We start from the raw sequence: 22,694 nt of genomic DNA on the forward strand, positions 1-22,694 counted from the left end.
AGAAGGGAAGAAAAAAGAGGGGGCGGCGGGTGGTGGTGCGATTGGTAGTGGGGGTTTCCCCTGGCAGATATCAGAGGGTCTACACAGTCATTCCTCCATCGCTATACATAGCTTACCAGCACCACCTCCATACTGGATTTCCACACGGAGCAATACCGTGTGTGCGTGAGTGTGTGCGAGAGAGAGAGAGAGAGAGAGAGAGAGAGAGAGAGAGAGAGATCACGGCTTTCATGAAAGATTGATCGACCCAGCCTCACACAGGATGGACAGAGAGCGAGAGAGGAGAGAAAGGAGGGAGGGGGTGAGGAAAAGGACTGTGAGGGGATTCCTGTGGACAGCCTTTATCATGCATCCACCCCCCCCCCCCTTACCCATCCATAAAATAATAAAATAAAAAAGATCCGTTCAATTTCCTCCAATCATGACAACAACCGCTTCGTTCGTTCCGTTCGCATGAAGCATGGCGATCACACACACACACACACACACACACACACACACACACACACACACACACAATTTAAAGAAATGAAGGCCGGGGGCGACCACATCTAACACCTTCCGCCGCCTCGTAGCCGAGCATCGCATCCAAGCGCATAACGCTTCCAATCACGGTAAGTGAGAGACGCGCCGTCATCGCGCCGCATTCGCAGGGACGTCGGGAGGATTTAGCGCGTCGAGCCGCACCGAAACCGAGCCGGAACCGCGACCATGTGTCACGTAAGCGGCTCGTTCGGCGCTGTCATTCACAAAACAAGCCACATCCGACGTGCACACGCACCCCCCCCCCCCAATAAATGTACCCACATCTCCTTAACAGGCCGAGGATGCGCTCATCATCACCGACACATCCACATCCACCTTCAGCAACTGTCGTGAGCAACACTTCGAAAATCGCTGTGGTCAGCTGAGTGTCAATAATGCAATCTATAGCCCGAGCATCTTTAGCAGCGACTCAACACACGGTCAGCTGTAATTTTCGGCTCTGACAAGCAGATAGAGGCATGAATTATTCAATACACATAAACTGAGCTCCTCTCCTCTCCTCCAGCGGGGAAAAAACGGCTCGACGAGAAATCCACACGAGCCCGACGCAAACCGATGCGGAGCTCGCGCGCGCCGCTTCCGCGGCACGAGCGCCGGGTCCACAAAGCCGCACGACGGAACATGCGAACGCGAGGCTTTTTAAGCAGCCTCGCTCGCTCGCGCGAGCCGCCGCCGAGCGCAGGGAAAAGGGCAGCCGAGATGTATGAAGATCGAGGCGAAGAGCCGGTGGGAACGGGTTGGTGAGAACATACAGGGGACGGAAAAGGGGCGCGCGGCGTTTTCTGCGCTTACCTGTCAGGACTCCGACCCGGATTTGGTGGTCGTGGTTCGTTAAAATCATCCCGTCTGACGCCATGTTCAGCAGAGCTGTCGCCCGCACCGAGAACTCACGGCAGGGCCCAGAGCCGATCGCATCGAACTTAGCGGGGAGAGGGAGGGGAGGAGGAGGAAGAGGAGGAAGAGATGGAGGAGGGCTCGGATAATATTAAAAAAAAAAAAAAAAGTCAGCCAGGCGAGAGGAGTCGAAAGCCGAGCGAGCGTCGGGACACCTACAGATAAGCGGGAAGGATGCGGGGGCCGCTCAAACCGCACATATCACTCAGCTGGCCGCCTGCCATGATAGTAGTGTGGAGCCCACATTCATCCTTATGGAGACCGCTATTGATTTCCCGTGAAGGCTTTTAGGGGAGACGGACGCGAACCCAGTCTGTGTCGAGCCGTGATTCCTGAAGCAGGGATTTTAGACAGCTGCTCTTCATGGGCCGCGGGTTTGACCCGGTACCCGGAGCACGTCCCCTTCTGGTGGCAGTCATTGAAGGGGGGCCTCCAGGAGCCAGCGAGGGCGCAGCAGAAGCAGCACTTCTCCAGTCAAGGTCTAAAGAAGGAGCATAAAAAACAAAACAAAATCACAGTCTGACCTGTAAAATGCAACGCTCCCACTGCAGCTATTTATAGGCTCCACGCTTCCATGGCGTATAATTCCTCTTGTTTATTCTCATGGAAGAAATGCCCGTCCTCCGGCTTCTGAGAGGAGTGTATCAATATATATAATTCATTAAAACACGCGTGAGCGCAGTAGTCTCCGGGCCGGACCGGGTTCAACGACCAAACGGAGCCGCGGCACAGCCTGTGTTGTGTGACACAAACAACAGGTGTGTCTGTAACGGGCATCAAACACACAATAAAGGCTCGACCCGTTACAAAAACAAACATACAAATGCTAAATCTATGTGCATCAGACCATCCGCTGCATATTAAACTAATTTGCGGACGTGCAGCGTCTTCGTTCTAACCACATCTGTCGACCCGTCAACGAGGGAGCGCGCCCGGCGCTAAACACGCCAGCTGTGCATGCTAACGCACGCAGCACCGCAGACGGACGCAGGGCCTCACACGGCGCAAACGGGGGCGCACAGTCACAACACAACAGCCCATTGTTGCAGCAGCGAGGAGGAGCTGAGGTGAAGACACAGTAGCAGCAACGTATGTAGAGGGAAGGCATGGCCCGAGGACACCGGGGATCCCATCTGGTACGTGGAGGACCGTGATTATGTCGTGTGAGCGTGTGTATTGTTGTGCACAAGAGCGTATTGTAATGACTGTGTAATTACCTCGGCGTTGTGTTGGTGGAGCGGCGTGCTGTTTGTGCAGAGGTGAGCGCAGGAGGCGAGGGCTATCGCGCTCCCCTTTTCCCCGCGCCATCTATCATAATAATAAGCGGAGCGCCGGCAGATGGAGGGAGCCGCGAACGGCGCCGCCTCGTCTTCGGGGGCGAACCCAGGAAAGCCCGCCCACCCCCCCCCGCCCCCCGCGGTGCCGAGCGGGGGCGACCGGAGGACGGCAGCCTGCTCCGGGTGTGTTTGTTACGCAACATTAAAGGTGCTGGAGCCCGGCTGGGACCTGATGCCGAGGGTGGGATCCCCCTCAGATCCACAGGAGCAGCAGCAGAGCGGCCATGTTGGCGCTCCTCAACAGCGGCACATTCCTGGATGGTCCTGGTCCGTTCCCTTCAAGTCTCTGGACTTGCGCAGGTCTTCATAAAACGGCTCCCTTGTCATAAAGCACGGCTGGACACGGCTGCCAAAGAGCCATAAAGCTTTACTTCCACACCAATAAGCTCGAGCCTGCTCCCAAGTCCCAAAAAGACAACACAGGCTAGATGTTAAATGCTTAATAAAGCATGCAGCTGCTCCTCTCACCCGGTTCCACTGCCTTAAACACCTTTTTATGCCTCCAGTGTTGTACCTCATCATTTTATATGGGTCAGATACTTCACTAATATAATAACTGCACTTGATAGGTCTCTGATTTGAAACAGTCACACACTGGGTCAGACTGGTCCCGTTCCTCCTGTTCCTGGCGATGTTTTGCCTGTAGAGCAGCACACGCCGCTCTTTAATTAAGGAGAAAGAGGCAAACGCACCCCAGGGCTTATTTGACATTCGCTAAAACACCTGACTAAATCTGGATCATTCAGAACTCGGGACAGAGCCTTATTTAGAGCCGGGCTGGGGGTTTGGGGCGGAGCAGCAACCTCTGGCCGTCCGAGGGGAGAGGAACATGGAGGGGGAGAGAGAAGAGGAGGAGGAGGAGGCAGGAGCCTGTGACGGTGGGAGTGGGAGCTCTGCCCACTCCCACCGCGGCCACGGCAGCGCTCGGCGTCGCCCCGGGCTCTGGAATCAAACCCATTACGTCCGATACCGGAGTCGCCCCCCGCCTGAAACCAACGCGATGTGGACTCTCCTCCTCCAAAGCCGGCTAGTGTCGCAGAGCATTGCTGCGCAAAGAGCTGCACTGCAAGACGGAAAATAAATAAATAAGTGAAGTAGGACAGGGAGGAGGCGAGCGAGGTCCTGAGAGCGGGAGCGGGAGGCTGGATGGAGGAAGGCAGGGGTCATTTCCCATTGCCCATCGCGCTGGGAGGAGGCGCTTCTCTCCAGGAACTGGCCGCGCATCCAAACGGGCCTCGCCGCGCGCGCACGCGTTGACGCCGGCCTCCATTTGCATAATTAACAGAGTGGCATTTGAAAAGCGGAATGTCAGCACAAACGACCCTGGACACCAAACCACCCCGGGTCATTTTTCCCAGTCATGTAATTGGCTCCAGAACGTGGAAGAGTTAAATATAGAGCTTTTTTTAAGCCCTTAGAGCAAAACAATAACTAATAACCTTCACCTACTGTTGAAGGGCTCATCCTGGACGTTTGGACATCCAGGATGTGGACGTGGAGGTTTTAGTGCGACCTGGACGTCCGTCCGTCTTCCTCCTCATTCCCGCCGTCGCTTCTGATGCAACGCTGGTGCAAGCGGCCGCTCGCTCGCCGCTGCCACACCGAGCGCGGGCGCACGATGTCAACGCCACATCCTCACAGATTGCGCTCGGCAGCTGCATGCAGTCTCCAGCAAACCGGTAGAATCTGAACACGCCGCTGGTATTAGAGAGCAGCCAGTGCCTCATCAGGAACCTGATAGCACGGTTTGGTTTGCAGGTGCAAAGTAGGCGTCCTGCTAGACTGTGGTGTGCGTTTGAAGGATTGAGAGGGAAGAAAGTCCACAAAAAACATTTCCTCCAGCAAAAGAGGTGCACGGTTGATGTGTTTTACGCATTCAGATGCACAGATGCTGTCGCTTGTCATCAAGTCTGACATGAAAGTCTAGAAGCAGGAAAAACCCATTCGTGGACATTCAGTACGTTGTTGTTCCCGGTAGGAAATGGGGGCGTCGCAGGGCGCCGCCGCGTGTGGGGTGAAACACCCACTAACCTGCATGGGTGCAGAAGGTGGCATGACTTTCAAGCTCCAGCGGGCGTAGTGCGGGGTAATGAGTGTGGTGAGCCCAGGTAATGTGGTTAGCGCGCTGTTGGGGCCGAGCTGTCAGCTCAGTGGTGGGGGAGGGGGGTGGTCAGAACGTCGGGGGAGCGAGCGGCTGGGTCTGACAGGAGTCGGGAGCGCAGTCAGCAGCCCGGGATCTCCCTCACCTCTTCATCTCCCCCGCTCTCCTCCCTCCTCCAGTCCTTCCATCCCCCACCTCCCCTGGATGAAGATGCTGCAGGGAGCCAGCGCTGCATGACTTATTACTCACCCAGGCCCTCGGTGCAGCTCAGCCTCAGCGCTCCTGCTGGTGAAACCACCCTGTCCAGTTAAAATGTCAATCAGCCGCACGCTGAGCGGAGGTGCGCTCGCCTCCTCTGCACCACAGCGACCTCGCGCCTCCCCTCATGGGCGACACTTGTTGTTTTTCCAGCTTCACCCCCACCCCCGGCGCCCTGTGCGTGGCCTCCTGTTTGACCGGAGGAGCCCTGACTCACACCCAGGCCAGCTGGAAAAACGAGTCAGCCGTGCAGAAGGGAAAATGCAACCAAAAAAAAAAAAAAAAAAGTACAGCTAGAGCACATCTGGCCACAGCTGCCCAGCTTCACATGATCTGAACGTTATTCATTTCATCTGCAACAATAATAAAAACCACCAAGTGATGCACGTGTCATTCTCCGCCTCCTCGTGCATTCAGGTGATGGTCCCTTCAAACACAACCTCGGCTCTGGATAATGACTGATAAATGCGGCGCTCATGACAGAGGTGTTAAGGAGACAGGCTCGTTTGAGCTCACGCCCAAGACGCGTGCGGCCGCCGAGCGGGACCCGACTCCTCAAGGACGAGCGGCGGCGGCAGATACCGAAGGGGGGGGCGGCCAGCGGCGCCGCAGACGGCGAGGGCGCCCGGCGGGACGGGCTTTCATGCGGCAGCGCCCGGTGGCCCACCTGAGCACAAGCAGCTGGAGAGCAGGGTGTGAAGCTGTGGGCTGTCGCTGTGTCACGTCTGTGTTTTAACAGGAGGCCCAGACGCTGCCGCCGCTGCTGCTGTATCTGTGGGCTTCTGTGAGATGTGTGTTGCAGCTTGATGAGTGTTTCTTGCTGCAATGCGAGAAAGAGAGAGAGAGAGAGAGAGAGAGAGGGCGAGAGAGGCACAGAATCCCTCCCCACCGCTGCTTACATTCCTGCTGTTGCCAGCATGGCTGCAGACACGTATGCACATATTTACATGCAGGCACGTGCGTTGGCGCAGGGGTGTGCACGCTCGTGCACGCTCGTGCACGCACGCACGCACGCAGCGAGGAAGGCAGCGCTTCAGTGACCCAGCGCGGCGAGATAAGGATGCTCTGCAATTCAGAAATATGCAACCTGCATGTTAACAACCCCTGGAGCGCAGCCTCCCCGGGGCGCTCCGCTCCCCCTCCCTCCCTCCCTCCCCTCCCAGACCTCTCCACCCATCCTCGCCTCACCTCCGCGCCAGCGCAGAGAGGGGAGAGGAAAATGGTGGACGGACGGAGAGTGGAGAGTGCGTTCGCACGCGACGGCAGAGGGGGCGAGTGCGCGTCTGAGCGCGTGCAGAGTCAGCGAGCAGCTGAGAGCAGCGCGAGGGTAGGAGGGGTTGGGAGGAAGGAGGGCGCTGGACGTGGGGGAAACCGGGCGACCGAAAGCGGCCAGGAACAAGATGTTTGGTAGAGAAAGTGCTGCTGGAAGAGAGAGGAGACGATGAATAGAGAGGGCGACACAAAGAAGCCAACAGAGAGAAAGAGCGGCAGAAAGCGAGGGCTGCTCTCAGCGGTGGAGGGAAATTGGCAGGTTTTCGCGCTGGAGATGCTATTGAGTGCGACACGTCCACATGACACAGCTGTAACACACTGGCTTTGATACTAATATCAGTCTTTTTAGTGGGTGGTTGATGAAATTTGCATTTAGATTGAAATGACTTGGGGACGGTCAGGAGACCACCGAGGGCAGAGCGAGCGGAGAGGAGACGCGACGCGACGGCCTCGCTCGCAGCTGTGGAGCGTCAGCGTCGCGTGAGCTCGACGTGACGACGCACGGCAAACGCGCGCACACACACACACACACACACACACACAGTGGGCAGCCTCCACCGTAACCTCAGGTCCCACCTGAAGAGGCCCAGGGAGGCCTCCGAGGAGGAGGCACTGCTCAATTTGCGTCTTAATCACATTAAAAGACCCTGTGCGATTTTCAAAACGATTTAACGAGGGCCGCGCGGCTGAGACGGATCCCGCGCCGTGTCCCAGCATTCAGCTCTGCCCGTCTAATGGAAACGAAAGCAAAGCAGCTTGAATAAGAGCACATTACATTAACCTGTTGCCCTCCGTCAAGTGGTTCTCACTGAAGTGTGAAAAGGTTGTCGGGGTTTAAAACAGTGCAACGCCTCCAACAAGCAGATAAATAAATACTGTACATGTATCCAAGTCATGTAATGCATCATTTTAAATTTCATCTTTCCTTTTACTCATTATAACCTTTTGAAAACACGTCATTTGGAATCAAAGCATGCATATTATGGCTGTAGAAGGAGGCTCGTCTATAAACGACTGTACAGCTCACATTATTCAAGACGCTCAGCTTTCCATAAGTGAGAATAAAAAAACGCTACAGCTTCTTATATTTGACGCTAACTGTCTTTTCCCATCGTTCGTCTTACGTCTGTCAAAACAAAACCTCTGAGGAATCACAGCGAGGTGACAACAGCTTTTTGAAGAGGACAAGAGCACCACCTTGTGTTAATATTTCACTACAGCGCACACGTTCTGACCAGCCAGCATCCGGACTGCGACCGTCACACGGAAATAAAGAGTGTGTCTCTATAAACCTCAAAGCACAAAAAGCTGCATCGGCACAAAAACGCTTGGAAAGTCATTCAATCTATTGTGGAATGCATTTAAATCTCCTGTACAGCGAATTTAAAAGTCTGCCCCTGGGGCTTGTTCATCTCTTCACCAAAGCAGATGAAGACTTTGATCTTCTGGGGAACAAATACTAATCGCTTAAAATGATCTCGAATGGGCCGGCGTGAGGCTGCGTGACCTTTCCGTTCTCAACGCCACTAATAGGATTGTAAGGTGAGCACGAGTAATTAATGATCATTACTGAGCGTGCGGCCAGCGTCCGAGCATCGAGCCTGGACCTGAGATCATATTACTGCAACCAGGTGTTGCTCGTTATCCCAGAGGAGGAATCGATCCCGCGCGTCTGCTAAGTGGCATCCTATCGCAAGCGTGGGGATGGAGGATTCCTCCCTCCTGCTCATTACTGCATGTTAATGCGCGCTGAGGAGACTGGGCTGTGCATTAACGCTAAACGTAATTAAATTAAATGTTAATATCAACTTCCAACGCCACATCTTCCCTTAAGGATCCAGCAGTGTTCACGCTAAACACTGTCAATATAATCCTGCTGATATTTTAAAAGGCTGCCGCGATGACACGTTGATTTCACTATTTTGCCTCAGAGCCAATAACTTTAATTTACCTGGTGGGAGGGAGAGTTAGTGTGTGTGGGTAAGAGAGAAAATGAGCACGGAGAAATGATGGGGGAGTGCAAAAGACGCTTCAGAGATGAAGAGGCCCCAGGGGGGAAATAGCTCCTAACTACCTCGGTCCTGGCATTACAAGTTACATGTAGGGAATGGAGCAGATATTACACACGCGTGCACACACGCACACGCACGTGATAAGCAGAAACCATTTGGCTTCCCGACAGCCAATTTCAATATGCCTGCGAGTGCCGGGGTCGGAGAGTGGAGAGACTCTGCCGGGAACGGAGAGAGAGCAGCGCTGACGGAGGAGAAGCGGCTCGCTGCTGATAAAACGAGATGAGAACAATTATTTCGAATGAAATCCAAAGCTTAGAGGAGCGAACAAGAGGCCTCAGAACGAGGAGTAGGACACCGCTCTCTGGACGCCCCTGGTTCGTAATTCATTAAAGGCGATGATTTCAAAAAATAACTAGGACATGATTTAAAGCCTTGGGGAGGATTTAAAGCCTCTCTTAAAGGCTTAGCCCTCCCCCACCACACCTCAACAGCCAACGCATGACACAGACTAATGGTCAGATCATCATGTGAAAGCAGCCGCTCCGTGTGTGTGTGTGTGTGTGTGTGTGTGTGTGTGTGTGTGTGTGTGTGTGTGTAGCCGTGGACCATTTTAGTGGAGATAAGAGCATTGGACAGGAGCACCAGTGGCCAGCAGGTGGCAGTGTAGGCCTTAACCCGGCTGCAGCCGCTGGACTGGGGACTGAACCTGGAGTGGAGAGCAGGGGGAGAGGCCTGCAGCCCACTGGCCAGCCAGAGCCGCACTGCATCAGAGGAAAGGCGGGTAAATTGCTATTAATAAGCAGGAGCGGACTCGGCCGGGCGGCGTGACCTGACACGGAGGGGGAGTTATGGAGCATCAAGCCAGCGAGCATCATATAACTCATCTTTAACCATCAGCAAGTGTCACATAAATTTGTCCCACACTCTGTTACAAGTGAGCGACTGTCAGTGTGTGTGTGTGTGTGTGTGTGTGTGTGTGTGTGTGTGTGTGTGTGTGTGTGTGTGTTGTCTGTGTGTGTGTGTGTGTGAGGAAGAACGTCGTGTTTGGACTTTAAAGCCATGAAAAACTTCCCTTCTCACCTCCAGTGCATGAAACCTGTGCAGAGCAGAAAAGGAGCGAGCTGCGGGTGTAGATGGTGGTGACACATTGACCTGTGCAGGGTCTGCTATCGGTACCGCTAGAACCCAGTTAACCCGATTACACCGGCAATCTGATTAAGGATCAGCCCGACTCCACTATTACTGCTGCTCAAACGAGTAGCAGCTACTTTATTTTAGTTGCTCCATTTAAAGGTTAAGCCCAGTTCCATTCATTTTGCTTTGTGACAATGATAATTTATAATAGTTGAGTTATTGAATTGCACCTGCTTCCGCGCTGGGTGTGTGCAGTTCCACTGAGAGCAATAATTTAATTAGGCCTCCGGTGATCGTGGAGCCCAAGCGTTCACGCTGCTGGTGCATATTTTGTCTGGTGGACGGAGCAGGTGGAGGATGAGCTAACCGGCAGCTAGCCGTTAGCGCTCGTCACTGAAAAGGACGGTTTTTCATCTTCCGCTCTGCAGGAAGCACAAAAAAACAACAAGTGTTTCATTCAGTGCAGCTTAATCTCGTCACGAGCACAATATCTGCAAAAATCACTTTGCGATTGCACAAAGGAACAACAACAAGGGAACCTCTGCGTGTTGACGAGCGACCGGAGCATGTCACTGTCAGACACTGACTCACACATGCATGCATTCACCATGGCAACAAGTAGCATCCTGTGGACCAGCGCCGCTGCATATAACTCCAGCTCAGGCACGACTTTGTCTCGCTCGCTCACTGTACATTATGTTAAGGCATTCGCTCCCTCACACAACGCACCTCCATAAAAAGCTCGGGATGAGAGCGGCACCCGGCGCAGGAAGTGAGATAACGCCTCTATTGAACACCGGCGCATGAAAAGCAGTTCCCATCATGAAAGGAGCAGTCATTCAGCAACAAACAATAGCTAGATTAAGTCAAAAGAAAGACATAAAATAAAGAGACGAGGAGAACGGAGCTCGCGTGTAAAAGGTTGACAGAGGGAGTTGAAGGAGGAGGAAGAGACACCAACGCTGTCTGGAGGCAGAGAAGCGGGCAGCAGGAGAGAGCAATTATCCTGAGATAAAAAGCATGGCAGGGAGGGTAAGACAACCTCCTATTACTTCCATTAATCTAATTTGAAAAAAAAAAAAGCACCAGAAAAAGCAGATCCATTTCCCTGACAACAGCAAGTGTTTGCGGGTCACGAGTGGGAAGCCGGAGCAGGCCTCCTGCCAGGCTGAGCCCAGAACAGCACGCCGGCATTTGGGCTGGGCGGAGGGAGCGCGTGCCCCGTCAGCCGGCACATTAACGCTAATTCAACATGACTTGTTGATATATTTCCATGACGGTAATGATGTTAATAGCAGTATTTTAATGCTCGTGCGCATGGAAATCAGAGGGAATATTAATGTGGCTGGTCGCCGACTGTGGCGAGGGTGGAGCGCATTAATATGTATGGCGTCGATGCGAGTGTGAGGCGAGTGTGAAGCGACTACAGCCACTCCAGTTCAATGTGGAGCTGTCTGGCACTAATTGAAGCAAGACTTTTTTTAGCAGGAGCGTCTTTGTTTATCAGGAAGTGGATCTGCATCGATTACAGATGCCAGAGATGACAACGTGACTCCGGGGGTCAAAGGTGAGAAGAGGCGATTTCACGGCGTTTGATGGACGTTAAAGCATTTGCTTCCTGGCTGAACCTTCATTTGCCTCGTCTGCGGCCAACGTTTCCGGATGCTTTAGAAGACGCTGACGTGCGAACGCCCGCGGAGCGCGACCCTAATGCAGCAGCTCGCCTCCGCCTGCAAACACGTTGCTGTGGGTTCGTCTCGCGGTGGCAGTAATGGATTAGACCTGCGAGCGAGAGCAAACGAGAGCAGATTCCTGCGCCCCCGGTGATCCGCCGAGTCGGCATCCAGCCCCTCTGACGGCTGCATTGTCGCTGCCGTGAAATCCCACCCAACGGGGGCCCTTTGAGCCGCTCGGCTTCCGCCGCCGCCCCGTTTTCGGGGGGACGGGGGTACGATTCTCACACCCCTCCCCGGCGTCGACAGCGAGCTGTTTAACACCGCCGACATCTGGGGCCGCGCTGTTGTTCCGGCGCCCCATTATCGAGTTCCCCTCGCCGGTAAGCGCTTTAACTGCTGTGACTTATCGAGTGAGCCGTCGGATGGCTGCGCACAAACTGTGCCATAGCAGCAGATTTTCTGTTTTATAGATGCGGGCGCGTTTGTCTCCATCGCAAAAAAGGGCGATGGGGACAAAGTGTTTGCCTTAACATGGAGAATTATTAGGTTACGATTTGTTCCACAGTAAAGCAGTGGGAAAAGATTGTTTTCATCAAGATAATGACACATCTGAGAGCTCCGTAATCCACCCATTCAGCTTAATGACTGCTTTCACTCTACCAACATTTGAGCCGTATAGACTTTTGGGATTTGGGGGACAAAAGTACGAGGACCAAGACGTCCACGGACGTCCTCTGCGACAGCCCGGCCCCTCGCGCTGAAGCAGCAGAGTCCCCGGGCCCCGCTGACACGCCGTGACAAATGCTGGGAAAGCGGCCGCGATTCCTAAAACACCGGCGCCGGTGGGAGGGGTGAGCGGCGGGGAGCGCAAATTACAGCAGAGGCAATGGGCTGGAGGAAGAGAAGTGGCTTGTTGATGACAGCGCCGCGTGTTCCTGTGACAGGAGCCCTCACTTTGGGAGCCATCTCTCAGCTTATCCCATAAAGCACGTCGTCAGCTCCGAGAGGAAGCGGCTGCCGGATGACACGGCGCGGTAACAATTCCTGACAGATCTGAGCAGATACATCCTGGAAATGTGTAAAAAGCCTCGGGGAGTGAGTCGTTCACTCCCAGCAATGGGCTCCGGCGCCAGATTGGAATTAATGCAAATATTATCTCAGCGTTAACTGCGAGCCGTTTGCTTTAAGTGAGCACTGTTGAGCTGCTCGTGACATTTATTTCGGCACAAAACAAATAAAACTACTTCCTGAGGAGTTTAAGGTGCATTTTACACCCGACTAATGGGCACAGAGTGAAATATTGAGTTTGAGGCGCACACTAAGCAGTTGCTATTCCGTTGCGTCTCTTCTCATCCCACACCTTCGCTCCCGTCGCCCTCTTCGCTCCGTGGGCAGCGGCGGCAGGAGTGATGCCAGCGACCTTGGCCTGATTCCGTGGGCTCCAGAGGACGGCCGTGTCTGGCGGCGATCGCTTCTCCCAACCAATCGCGGTCGGCAGGAAGGCTGGAGGCAGCGGGTGGGAAGTGGGTGTCGCAGTGCAGAGAGCCGTGGAGGAGCCCAGGATGGCGATTCGGTGCCTGGAGGGGGGAGGGAGGAGGGTGCAGGGTCGGGACAGGGGAGGACGAGGCTGAGGAGACAGAGGGTCAGGGTTCGTCTCTGTGGAGCTCGAGATGAGGAGCTTTAAAGGCCTGGTGGTCATTACACAGTGGTACATATCGTCCAAACACCATAGAAAGCCATAGAAAACAGGCTTTGACCAAAGCACCAAATGGCGACAGTCCTCCCAGCACGTCACAAGTCATAAGTCTCCTAAAGGGCCACATGAAAGTGGGCAGAGAATGGGAAGATGAGACGCGATAACACAATGCAATTACAACCAAAAATGTTTAAAGACCTCATCTCAGAATTATGACTACCGTATCTCATAATTACCACTTACTGCCTCCCAATTATGAGACGCCATGCGATGATTACGGAGCCTAATGCAAGTCTGCCTCCGCGGATCCTTTGTGTCAACCTTCACAAAACGCAGCCGATGAACCAAAGGAGGGCCGCGCGAAAACAATCCCAGATTAATGCACGTGAACGTATGACTGGGGCGTAACGGGCTCAAACCTCCACCGCCGCGTTCTTTGCAGATCACAGCGGAAACCCGTGTTTTTCCCTCAGGCCTCGGGGGCGACAATATGTTCGGTGCGCTTCTCCCTGACAGCAACACGCGGAGGACATGCCTGGCGTATACGCTCAGATGCCCAGCAGATGGGCTCCTGCTATGACAGCCACCTTCCCAGTGTCCTTGGTGCCCCCCCCCTCTCTGCTGCAGCTCTTTCCTCTTAAATCAAATCAATTTCAGGGCACTCTGCTAGACATGCGACAAAGTTTACCACGCAGCAGCCCTGGAAGTTCTCTCTCGCTCCCTGCCTCCCCCAAACCCTCCCCCCAAACGCTGGCCATTTCGCTCTCCCTCCCATTATACACCTCTCTTACACAAGGCCCTGGCAATCGACCCCAGTGATAATCCAGTCTTTCATATTGGCAGATTAATATTGACTCAGAGCCCTGGCGCTGATGCCCGGCCCCTCCTCCAGGTGCCGGAGCATGCAAAGTATGAGGAATGGGGCTTAATATACATTCTGCAGGAGCCTCGCGCCTCAGAAGAGCGGCAGGAGAAACACTCGCTAACAGCGCGGAAGAGTTCGCTTTGACAGCTTTTTGATGCCGTACGTGCACAAATTATATATTAAAAAAAAAACACTCGTTGCCACATGTGACGCTGGGCATGAAGGATGCCCACATACAGTACGGGCACTTTAAAGCAACATGCATTTACAAGGAATGGCCAAGGAAAGGCCTGAGTCAAGATGTGTGCAGGCAGAAGCGGGCTGAACACGGCGGCGCAGCCCATTTCACGTGATTGATGACGACTTGATGAGGGCAAATCAATGACATTCATTAAACAGAAATCATTGAGTGACATTAAATTGAACGCTCCCCCAACACGGCATAAAAATAACAAGTGAGCATAAAATAAACGAAGAGTAAATTGAGTCCGGGGACGGGTGACATTCTGAATTCATAGCCATGGATTTTATTGACGAACTCACTAATGTAAATGTGGAAAAGAAAAGAAAAAGAACAATGATGTGTCAAGGTTGGCCGGTGGTGACTCATCCATAAAGGTGCGCGCATGACAACGTCTTAATTCTCCACAGTGTGGAGTTTCTGCGAAGGCCGGTAAATGATAGCGCACAAGTGTTTTGCCCCAGAGGTGCAACGCTGTGGTGCTAAAACCGGAGAGCAGCCGAATGAGAGTGTCGTCTGCTATTAAGCTGGAGCAAGAGGCGCTCTTAATTTGATGAGCCATTATCAAGCGGCTAAACGTCTTAAAGCCGCGACTATGAACGCCTTCAAGATTTTCTGAGTCACCCATTAGCGATCCTGGCCAGGCTAACGCTAGCTTAGCATCAGCACGTTGCAGCAGAGGAGACGAGATGAGCTCAGTAGACCGAGTCTTTGAGGAGCAAAGGTTTATGTTCTTGGGTTTGTTTCGGTTCACAAAAGCTCGTCTGACACTGTGAAGGTCTATTAAAAGTTCCAAATGTCATTAGCGCCAGGCTAATTGCTAAACACTCCATACTGTAGCGTGACCTGATGCGTCATCAACAATCAATAAGCAAGCGAAAAGCTCAAATTGCCCGTTTTATGGTCCGGCTTTCGCATTTCACCCTCGTCCTTGGGATTTATCACCTGCAACCTTGCTCCCGGACACAACGATATAAATCTGACAGCGGCGCAGAAAAACAGGGGCCGAGTTCAGCGGTCAAAGCACCTCCACCTTCCAGAAATACCAGCACGACAAGCTAAAGGCGCTTATGTGTGACTAATATTCACTTCTGTTTTACCAGTGGATGTGCGCTTGGTTTTCAAGCTGTGTGGGGATCTTTGCAGCAGACGACGCATTAGATGGAAAAAAAGTCATGTGGACGACTGTGTACGGCTGTGTGGGAACATTTTTTCCGCCCAAGTCTTAAATTTGTTATTTGAAATTGTGACAAAGCTCTCGGGGGATGATTTATAGTGGACAGAAAAATAGCTTTCTTCTTTGACAAGAAAAAAAAAGGGGGAGCAGGAGGGAGAGACAATGAACAAAAAATATTTGCCGGTGTTTGAGAAATGCGTGACAACGGAGGAGCGGTCATGTTGACAGCGTCGCGTTCTCATCGTCCAGGACTCTTTACCGTTGAGCCGATGCGAGTTTCGACTTTTAGTGCCAATTTGAGCACGGCAGACTCAGACCTTGGGCTTATACAGTCCCATCTGTGTTTGGGCTCATTTTTAAGTAGCACACATTCCCGTTCATGCCATTCATCATTGTAACGGAGCAACGAGCCATAAGAGCCTGTTTAACAGCCAGAGAACAGCTGAAGTGGAGTTTAGGCGTCGCATAAAAGCGAGGAGCACAGTCGCTGTCGCTAACAACAATGTGGCCATGTTCAGATGCTTAATTGTAAAATAACCAGTGGCAGCAGCCAGAAGAAATGTTCTCTACCTGAATTCAGTAGAATGAGCCTGACTAGAACAAACACACAATAAACTGAAGCATTTTACAGAAGCAAACTTGCAGCAACCTCATTACAAAGTACATTTTCATCGTTTCCCCGTCTGACTCACCTTTCTACTTGTCCTACTCCTACTTTTCATTTCAGACCACAGATCTAAACCTGAAGGCCGTTCCTTTTCCCCTTGGAGCCCAGAACTCTGAGTTTTGCTCAGGGATGATTGTGTTTCAAGGTTCAGGCTTGGCGCAGAGCATACTTAGTGTAATGATCCATCGGCCGTGTGTCTAATGAAGAGGTAGATTTTTATGTGGATGCTTGTCCACATCATTGGTTTGATAATGAACATATTTGTTTGCGCATGTGGGAATTTGCATGGTAGTGTGTGGTTGTTGAATATATAACGGGGCAGCATGCAGCACAGCCGGCCTGAAAAGGAAGGGTTAATGAGCCGGTCAGTCCATCAGGGACGTTATCAAGGGCCCAGACGGGTCCACTGGTCATTCACTGCCTGTTCTCCTTTGCACTCTTTCCCCAACTCCATACCTTCCTCTTCCCCCCTTCTCTCCCGTTCGCCCTGCCTTTCACACTCCCCACGCATTAGTGTTAACGAGGATATTAGCTATGGCAGTAAACACAGTCCTTTTCTCTGAACCATTTGGCAGCAGGGAGGTTACTGGAGGACGGATCTCTCTTCCCTCGCTCCAAGGCAAGCGAACGAGACAGGAGCTGCACGTGTGCATGTGTGAGGGGAAGGTGAACGGGAACAGACGGAGAGAGAGGCACCACTACTGAAGGGCTTGGATCACACTTGCATCAGTTTCCATTAGCGATCGTGTAATCTTAGTCATCTGACTGTAGGACAGGAAAGTCCTTTATCAAAAGCAAGCACTACCCAGGTCAGAATACTCAGGGTGCATCCAGCCGTAATCTGCGCTCTACTGTACTGCTTTTAGAGCCACAGCGGGCCTGATAAGAAGCAGGGCTCAGGTCAGCAGTCTATCACAAGGTTGGAACAGAGACAAGTCATTCATGCTCCCATTTAAAACCAAAGCCACGTAGATCTTAGATGAGAAGGACCGACCATTAGGGGACTCTTCAGTGGCTACTCCGGATGATAGAACTTTTACAAGAACCTCCAGATGCTCTCGCACACAAACAGATAAACTGGGTGTGATACAACCCTGTGGGGCTTATACACCCCCCACCCCCCAGGGCCTGAAGCAGTGCTCACAAAACAGCCACCAATCAATACACGCATCTGTCAGGGCGTGATTGAATTTTGCTGGTCCCTCGACATCAGCCACGCGTCAACCGATAGAAAGGTACACAATCACACTGTCACATACAGTTTGTAGAAATAAAGCAAAGGAGTTAAGTTTACTCCAAGGTACAGAGCACAAGTTTCCATAAAAAAGAGTAAATAGGCTTCAAGTGACACAAATATTGGCCTTTAGTTTACGCTGAGACAAAGCCAGCCTCAAATAGATGAACATGAGCCTTGCTTATGGGCAGGAAGAGCGTCTGCAGCCATGATACCTAAGAACAGAGAGATGGGGGGTGGGTGGTGGTGGTGGTGGTGGTGGGGCATCTATTCATTATGCACATCCTGAAACCGAGCTTTCTTTATCGCCACATACACTCAATTCTGGAAAATTAGCCACTCTGTGTCAGAGCAAAAACAACAGCACACTAAAACTGGCCTGTTGCTATGGAAACTGCGTGGGAGAAACCATGTGCCAGGGGCGCGTGTACCATCAGGTGGACGTGGGGAGGGAGGGTGGGGGGTGGATGTGGAGGAGCCGCGGCGATCAACAGGTGCAGCAACTGGCAGCAGCAGCCGGGCGCCGGGTGGCGAATTAGATTTGGGACGGCTCACGGTCGGACAGTGGCGCCGTCTGGCAACGCGGCGCCGCCCACGTCAATCCAGACCCAGTGTGAAAGCGAAGGTGATGCTCTTAGCGCCAGCGCCGCAGATGGACCTCGTTTTTAGGAGATTAGAAAAAACACAATCATTGATTCATCCATGTCTATCAACAGAGCCGCTACTGGTGGGAACAGCACAATAACAAAGCAGGGCAGGGAATGAACCACTCCGGCCCAACCCCCCAGCGCCGCGCTCGCCGCTAGCCGTCCGCGGCTAACGTGGACTCCATGAAAGATTTAGAGCGGAGCGGGAGAGGGAGAGACTACCTTCAAGGGCACATCAAACCCTGAATGATCATTTACATTCATGAATCAATAATCCCTGTCCAATGAAAGGGGAAGATAAAGGCTTGTCTCATCTTTGGGGTCATTTCTGTGTTGTGGGACCTAATTTCCATTACTCAGGTAGAAATGCAGCAGAGCCCAGGAAGCCTTCATTCAACCAAACAGCCCCCTCATCTGATAGTGCCCCACCTTTTCTTTTTGGAATTTACGAGGGCTTTTTTTATTCTACCCCCTTTAGCGATAACTTAGCGAGCTTTGACACAAAACCCCGTTCTTCCTGCCAGTCTCTGGGACGTCTGTGCCTGGAATGGAGAACGGGCTCTCCAGCTCGGGCCCCTCGGTTCATAATCTGACAGGTACTGTAAGCATCATGCACCCAACGACACCTGCTAATTGTTATGTGTCTCTCTCTGCAGATTGGATTTCCCCTTTTTGTTTTAACCAACCACCATCTTACAAATCAGTATATGAATGTATATCTGTTTAGATTTCATCACACTAGGCTTCTCCATTTTGCCATGAAGCGGCATCGCCAGCTTAATGAAGCAGTCTCCTGGGAGCCGCCTTGAATGTGACACCATAACGAGGCGGAGGAGGCGGCTGTGGCAGCGTTCGGGGAGGAATGTGGAGGACGTGCCGTGCTTCAGGTGACGGGGGGCGCCAGCGCTAAAGGGGCTAAAGATGACGGATGGATTGGGCGCCGCGCGCTGTCACGGACGGAGGACGGCTGAGTGGAAATACCTGCGCGTACGTCTGGGACGTGAACAGCGCAGCCTTTCAGCTCCCGATAAGCGCTGGGGTTCAGAGCCCAGGCCTCAGCGGGAGCCTCCGTCCTTCCCTTCGGAGTCGGGCTGTTCTGAGTGAAAGCAGGCAGGAACACAAAACGCACTCAAACAGCATTACTGCAAAGCGAATGAGTGAACACAGGTCCGGCACAAGGTGTGAGGCTCCTAAGGTGCAGGTGTGGATGACGTCCCCGTGCTGTGCCTGTAAGCCGCCGTGTCGCTGCTGCAGCTTTAGGCTTCTGGCCGCCGCCAGCCAGCGCCGTGTTCGCTGATCAGCGGGATCTTACGGAGGATTACGTGGCTCCGGGTCTGAGCACAAAGCTCTCCGGTCGGATTTCTCGTTGAGCCAGAACACACAGCGAAAAGTTTCTCGGGGCTCTGTCGTGGAAAGACGAGCTTTTTCATATCGGATTTAATGACTCTCTAAGTTTCAGAGTCATCGAGAGGAAATCGTTTTTAGGTCCGACGGTACAGAACAGGCTCAAAACACAACAGTCAACTAATCCAGTGATAAGAAAAGGAAAAACTCCCTTAGACCGTGGTTTGCGTTAAATATTTCAACTGCAATTAAACCAGCTACAACAATAACACACAATAACCTGTAAAAGCTGAGTGGTTACCTAGCAACAAGTGGGACTCCATCAGGAGGAGGAGCCCTGTCAGTGGAGTCTGTTCAGTGTGGTCTTACTTTGCCTTTCTAGTCGCAAAGAGGCCGTTGATTCCAGCTTCTCTCCTCCGTTCAATGTTGTTGTTCTCCGTGTTCACATTGATTCACCCATTACGGACATCAACCCTGCCTCCAACTCACTTCATAGCAGAGAGCCGTCCTCCAGATTTTCCACACTCTAACAGAGTCCTAGCAGACTCCACTCTGCTAGGAGTGGATGCGATGTACAAAGTTGTGCGCTTGCTTGAGATGTTGTCGATTTGAGCAGAAAGGGCCGAATCATCTTCAGTTTTCATGGAGTTGATGCAGTTTCTCGAGGACCAAAGGCGAGTAATCGTGAAGGCTTTTGGCCCCGTGTCACAGGTGAGTTCTTCTTCAGGTGTGTGAACCACAGGGTGATTAAGGACGCGCTGCTCCACACACTCCTCGGGGCCATGCCCCCCGGCGCAGGCTGCCAGCCGCTCCACGTGTCTCTGAAGTCAGCACTTTGCTGTCAGATCAAATAATTGGATTCCCATTTGTCAGCAGAAAACACGCGGACCCCTGAACTCAGCAAATCGCAGGTACTGTAGAACAAGGAGGGGCGAAAGGGTAGCGAGGGCGTTATTAATAATTTTTATTGTGGCAGAAGATTTAGATGAATTATTTTGCCTATGGTGTGATTGGCCAAACAGGGAGCTCTTATCTCTAGAGCACTTAAATTCCCTCCAACAGAACAGATCATCCTGGAGGACTCCTGCAGAGCTGTCAGGCTGATTCTGGGCCGCACTGGAACACTGACACCGGTCTAGTTTTAGTGGATGTATCAAATATTAAAACCTAAGCGTGTCAGGGAACCCTTAAGGCTACAGGAGAAAAATGTACTGTCAGAGAGCGTGAGGAAGCCAAAGCCGGCGTGTAAACACGCGGGAAACCTTATCTGATTACTGTGAATATCCATGCTAAGCTCAATTAAAGATTTCACTCTAAACCGATAACAGCAATAACTCTGGTTCACATGACTCGGCTCGTAATCACATTGGACTTGTCACCTACAGGAAACATCCCAGAATGAGGGAAACTGGGGAACTTTGTGGTTTTATGAATTAGTTTCATTTGCCTCCGCGTCGGTGGAGAGAGAAAACAATCTAATTTGCCGTGCGACATCGCATCTTTCGGCAGCAGAAAAGCAGCACGATAGCAAAAATACAGACACGTCATTAAGCTTAAAAAAAAACAAAAAAAACCCCCACATCACTCGCTTTGTCCACAATTCGCTCAATTGCAACTTTCTTCTGTTAACACCTGAAAATCTTTGTCATAAATGACCGTTTTACAATAGAATTGAGCTAAAAAAGGGTGTTGTCACCATTTTGTTTGGTCTGATCCGCTGATTAGTCCAACATCTCTCTCTCTTTACCACAGCAGCTTTGAACGTGATCACATACTGTAAATTACACATTCAGCACACAGCTCAGCCGAGTGTGACTGATAAAAGCTTTGACATTAGAGCGCTCTCAGCCTGAGCTCTCCTAAAACGCACTGACGCTCCCCTCGGGCTAAAATACACACATTTTTTCCTTTGGTCGTTTGAAAAAAGTTTTTATCCGTCCTCCAATTATGTGTTTAATGAGCATCACAGCCTCCTGGGTCCATGTTGTAGTCGGCTACTACTCTAGCTCTGATCACTACGTTGTGTTTACCTGTGTTGGGGTGAGGAGGACTGAGGTGATGATTCCAGCGCTCATCAACTATTCCCTCCGTCCTTCATGCAGGCATTTGTGTTCAATTGCTCCCGGCGTCTTCATCTGGAAATAAAACCACACGTTTGCCCTCCGTTCATTGTAAATCCCAGTCAGCTTCAGCAACGAGAGCAGCTACTGTTGATTTTAAACTTTGCACTTCATGAATAGTATCATATATGAAAAACCATTTTCATATGCACTGAAAAACACTGGAGTATGAACTGGAGACTCTGATTGTTGCCTTATGGCAATATTTCATGAATATTGACTATGTAACCAAATTCTGTCATACTAAAATAATGCTTTTCCTCATAAATATTGTACTGATTTATTTCAGAGTAGAGCGGGAGTTTAAAAATGTATTATTCATGATAAAAGAGCAGTTTTTCTTGTTGTCTTATACCAAATATTAAAATCTATTCTAATGTAACCCTTAATAAAACGTGACGATAAACATTTAATTTTAAACGTTTGAAATCAAATACACATAACAGATTTATTAGCACACATGCATTATTAGCATGTCGGTGCTTCATTACAAGAAGGAAAACAGGTTTTCATTTTAAGAGTCAGGAAAAAGAACTAAGTAACAACGTATTGTTAAACTGACCCATGAATACGTCTGCGCTGAGTGGAAACATGGTCACAGTTTACCGGTTTGAGGCTCAAACAAAGACGACAACACGTTCAAAGCTCATGTCGGGGCTCAGTTACCAGGCAGAGACGAAGGAGAAGTCCGACCCTGGCGTTTCACACGTCCAGAAAAGGTGAACGACTACTTGGGTTGGATGATCCACTGCGGGCAGGTGCGTGAGTGGGCGGGGCTAATGGAACCGGTGGGAGAACGGAACGTGGGTTTGGGGGCGGGGCTTAGATTCTTCCGCTTTGTTTTGGGTGGTGGCTGCGTCTTCTTCTTCCGTCTGGACTTGTGCTCTTTTACACAGTTTGAATAAAAATTGTTACATTTGGTTCTTGACAGACGTCTTGAAGCTACAACCTTGTAAAACATTCCCATTTCCATTACAATAACTCTGTAATGTCACTGCTCAGGTTCTGCCAGAAACCAGCTACTTCTCACATCACACAAGCATAACACGAGATATCTAAGTAAGAATTATGCTGATGCATGGGACCCTCTGTATTATTTAATTCCAAATCCATGGCAGTTACGCCAGATGTGCCAGAATTAATTCCACGATGAAAGATAATCATGAATCATGCAGCACTGATGGCAGCTGGATAAAAGGTACTGTAGGACCTGGTGCTGCAGTGTCCCAGCGCAGCCCCTCGCCCTCGCTGCGTTGTCTGCAGGTCCCCGGGGAACCCAGCGAGCTCATCTATCTGTACGGAGCGAGAACAAGGTTTTTGATTTTATTTTTGGCGTGTATAAATCATTCAGACTGTATCCCACCACATTTATCTCTGAAGGAGCCCGGCTGTTCAGCTGGTGTTGAACTCTCTCTCTCTCTCGCTCGCTCGCTCGCTCGCTCGCTCGCTCGCTCTCCTCCCATCCCTCTT

The 22,694-nt window shown here is 51.6% G+C and overlaps 1 protein-coding gene and 1 long non-coding RNA gene across 7 annotated transcripts in view; both read right to left on the reverse strand.

Annotated features, from left to right (window-relative positions):
* Positions 1-1,564, reverse strand: part of gphnb (gephyrin b) — a 37,555-nt gene extending 35,991 nt beyond the window's left edge. For 2 of the 6 annotated variants that reach the window (XM_029141648.3, XM_029141647.3), the window contains exon 1: positions 1,339-1,549. In XM_029141648.3, coding sequence (XP_028997481.1) covers positions 1,339-1,402 — 64 coding nt within the window. In that variant the 5' untranslated portion in view covers positions 1,403-1,549. Of the gene's footprint in view, positions 1-1,338 lie in introns of all 6 variants that reach the window. The other 4 variants (XM_029141641.3, XM_029141642.3, XM_029141643.3 and 1 more) reach the window with 4 other exon arrangements.
* An 8,102-nt stretch (positions 1,565-9,666) lies between these two features.
* Positions 9,667-22,239, reverse strand: LOC114849929 (uncharacterized). Its single transcript, XR_003784740.3, has 3 exons — positions 21,787-22,239; positions 21,135-21,239; positions 9,667-9,979 (listed from the first exon to the last, which is right to left on the reverse strand). It is a non-coding gene; the product is annotated as an uncharacterized LOC114849929 (long non-coding RNA).
* Between the last annotated feature and the right edge of the window lie 455 nt (positions 22,240-22,694).

This window comes from Betta splendens, chromosome 24 (assembly GCF_900634795.4).
Source record: "Betta splendens chromosome 24, fBetSpl5.4, whole genome shotgun sequence".
Classification (NCBI taxonomy): Eukaryota; Metazoa; Chordata; class Actinopteri; order Anabantiformes; family Osphronemidae; genus Betta; species Betta splendens.